The sequence below is a fragment of the Priapulus caudatus genome, unplaced genomic scaffold (genome assembly GCF_000485595.1).
Source record: "Priapulus caudatus unplaced genomic scaffold, Priapulus_caudatus-5.0.1 Scaffold105, whole genome shotgun sequence".
Lineage (NCBI taxonomy): Eukaryota > Metazoa > Priapulida > Priapulimorpha > Priapulimorphida > Priapulidae > Priapulus > Priapulus caudatus.
Genome location: NW_014577166.1, coordinates 423,395 through 425,709, shown reverse-complemented (window position 1 = coordinate 425,709; position 2,315 = coordinate 423,395). Strand labels below are relative to the sequence as shown.

Sequence of the window (2,315 nt, the reverse complement as noted above, 5' to 3'; positions counted from 1 at the left end):
ACACACACACACACACACACACACACACACACACACACACACACACACACACACACACACACACACACACACACACACATAGAGCGTGGACAATTCTATCCTGCTTCCTTTTGTGCGAACAAGTCGTATCCCTAGCGTGATCGAACGTTTTTCTATTTGAGAATTTTTTCATCGCATAGCGGGAATATATGCGTCGAGGCATATGTTACCCTCGGTCTACTAATCTAACACTACGGAATGCTATACGGATAGATAGACTTCGGGCCGATTTTGCTTCGATTCCTATAGTACCCGCGTGCCGCGTAGCAGATGGGAAACCTCCGCATCACGAATCACTTGTTCGTAACGCAACCGTGTGTGCCGACTAAAGGGGTTGTATTGTCTCGTCGTCGTCGGCGTCGGCGGCGGCAGCGGGTGCGTGCGACGGAGCGAAGCACGCCCGTGAGTCAGACGCCGGGTATTTTTTTCATCGTTTGCGCGCGTAAAGTGGTTTACCTATTGTTCACCTGCGCGCACACGCTGTAAGAATGGTTGCCATCGCACCGCATCGTCAGTTGTTATTACAGTGGTTCGCCTTCCGTCTTTTAGTAACCGGCAAACGAGTGATGGAGCGATATACCACGAGCATGGGGAGGAGGGGAAGCGAAGGGTTGTGAGATGGTTTGGGAGTGAGGGTTTGGGTTTTGGGTGGAGAAGGAATGGTTAGTTAAAAGGTGGTTTTTGGTGTTATGTTGTGGGTGGGGCAGGGTGGAAGAAGGGTTAACTGGGAGGTGGTTTGGGGTGTTAGGTTTTGGGTGAATGAGGGAGGAGGAGGAAGGGTCAGTTAGAAGGAGGTTTGGGCGAGGTTGCGGGTGGGGCGGGGAGGAGGAAGGGTCAGTTAGAAGGTGGTTGGGGCGAGGTTGTGGGTGGGGGCGGGGAGGAGGAAGGGTTAGTTAGAAGGTGGTTGGGGCGAGGTTGTGGGTGAAGGGGCGAGGAGGAGGAAGGCTCAGTTAGAAGGTGGTTGGGGCGTGGTTGTGGGTGGGGCGCGGTGGAGGAAGCCATAGCAGGAGGTGATTAGGGGTGAGATTGTTGGTGCGGGCGCGGGCAAGGGGCGGAGGAGTAACCGAACCTTTCGCGCACACCGAAACGTGAATACTCCCGTTCCTATCTCGAAATAAAAATGGCGGCGTTTACCGTAGAATAACGTGAATGTGTTTTCGTCCTCTTTTCTCTCGCCAGGTGACGAAAGAGGAGTACGTATCATGCAGGATCCCGCAGCGGAACATCAGCCACAAGATCACGCGACAGATCCTCACCTGCGACAAACCCGAGGGACACAACTTCTACACGATCACCTTCAGAGAATTCACACCGATCCCGATGGGACTAGAATTCAAACGAGGAATGGACTACTACTATATATGTAAGTGTATAGCGTAGCGACACGTGCGCCATCGTGCGGTATCTTGCTCTTTTGCGCCCCCTGGCGTGTGTAGCAAGTTGTGGTGCCTATTTGTCTTTTTAGGGTCTTTAGGTGATTCGCGTTTGATGAGAGATCAGCCTCCATTCTGATCGTCACCCCTATCTTCCTGTCATGCAATCATTATTACCTGTCCATAAGAAAATTAAAACTAAATGTTTCTGTTATGTCATACATATTTTTGATTTACTTACAGTTATCCTCCTTACGCTTTTTTCCTTCACCTTACTTGTACTGTGTTACTGTAGGATAAATAAAGCATTATTTATTTAATGCAAATAACTTTATAAGACAGGAGAACCTAATATTATGTCATAATACTGTGCATATACACATATATACATGTATATGCCTACGTAGGTGACGAGAGTATAATATACAATACAGTTCGCACTCGGCGTTGCATTATTACTATAACAACGACCCTTTGCCATGTGTGTGGCTCCCCCTGCCAGGTGTGACACTGACTGTCATGCGCAGCAGGTGTCTAAGCACGCCGCAATTGAGTAATCCTTTGTCCGGACACGCATGCGGAGCGGAATATTTAAAACGTCGTTTAGTGTCGTACGAAACGACCGTGCATTATTTATGGGCGGAACAACGACGGACAGGGATGAAGCCCGAATCACAACGGGCCTGAATTATTTAGCTCGCTGCAAAGAGCGTATCAATAAAGTGCTTGTCATAGAACCGCGACGAGCGGCGCAGTTCAAGTTTGAATGGAAAACGCGCAGTTTGGAGAGAGAAACTCTCGTGAAAACACAACAGAGACGTCCGTTTTCGCGAGAGTTGGCGTAGACAGGCGGAGGTGCGATGCGAATGAGCGGCGGCCATTGAACATCTTTCGAACTGTCGA

At 49.6% G+C, this 2,315-nt stretch overlaps 1 protein-coding gene across 1 annotated transcript in view; it reads left to right on the top strand.

The window, feature by feature from the left end:
• Window positions 1-2,315, top strand: part of LOC106805208 (ephrin-B1-like) — a 24,229-nt gene that overhangs the window by 12,426 nt on the left and 9,488 nt on the right. The window contains exon 3 of the mRNA XM_014806707.1: window positions 1,219-1,402. Coding sequence (XP_014662193.1) covers window positions 1,219-1,402 — 184 coding nt within the window. The remainder of the gene's footprint in view (window positions 1-1,218; window positions 1,403-2,315) is intronic.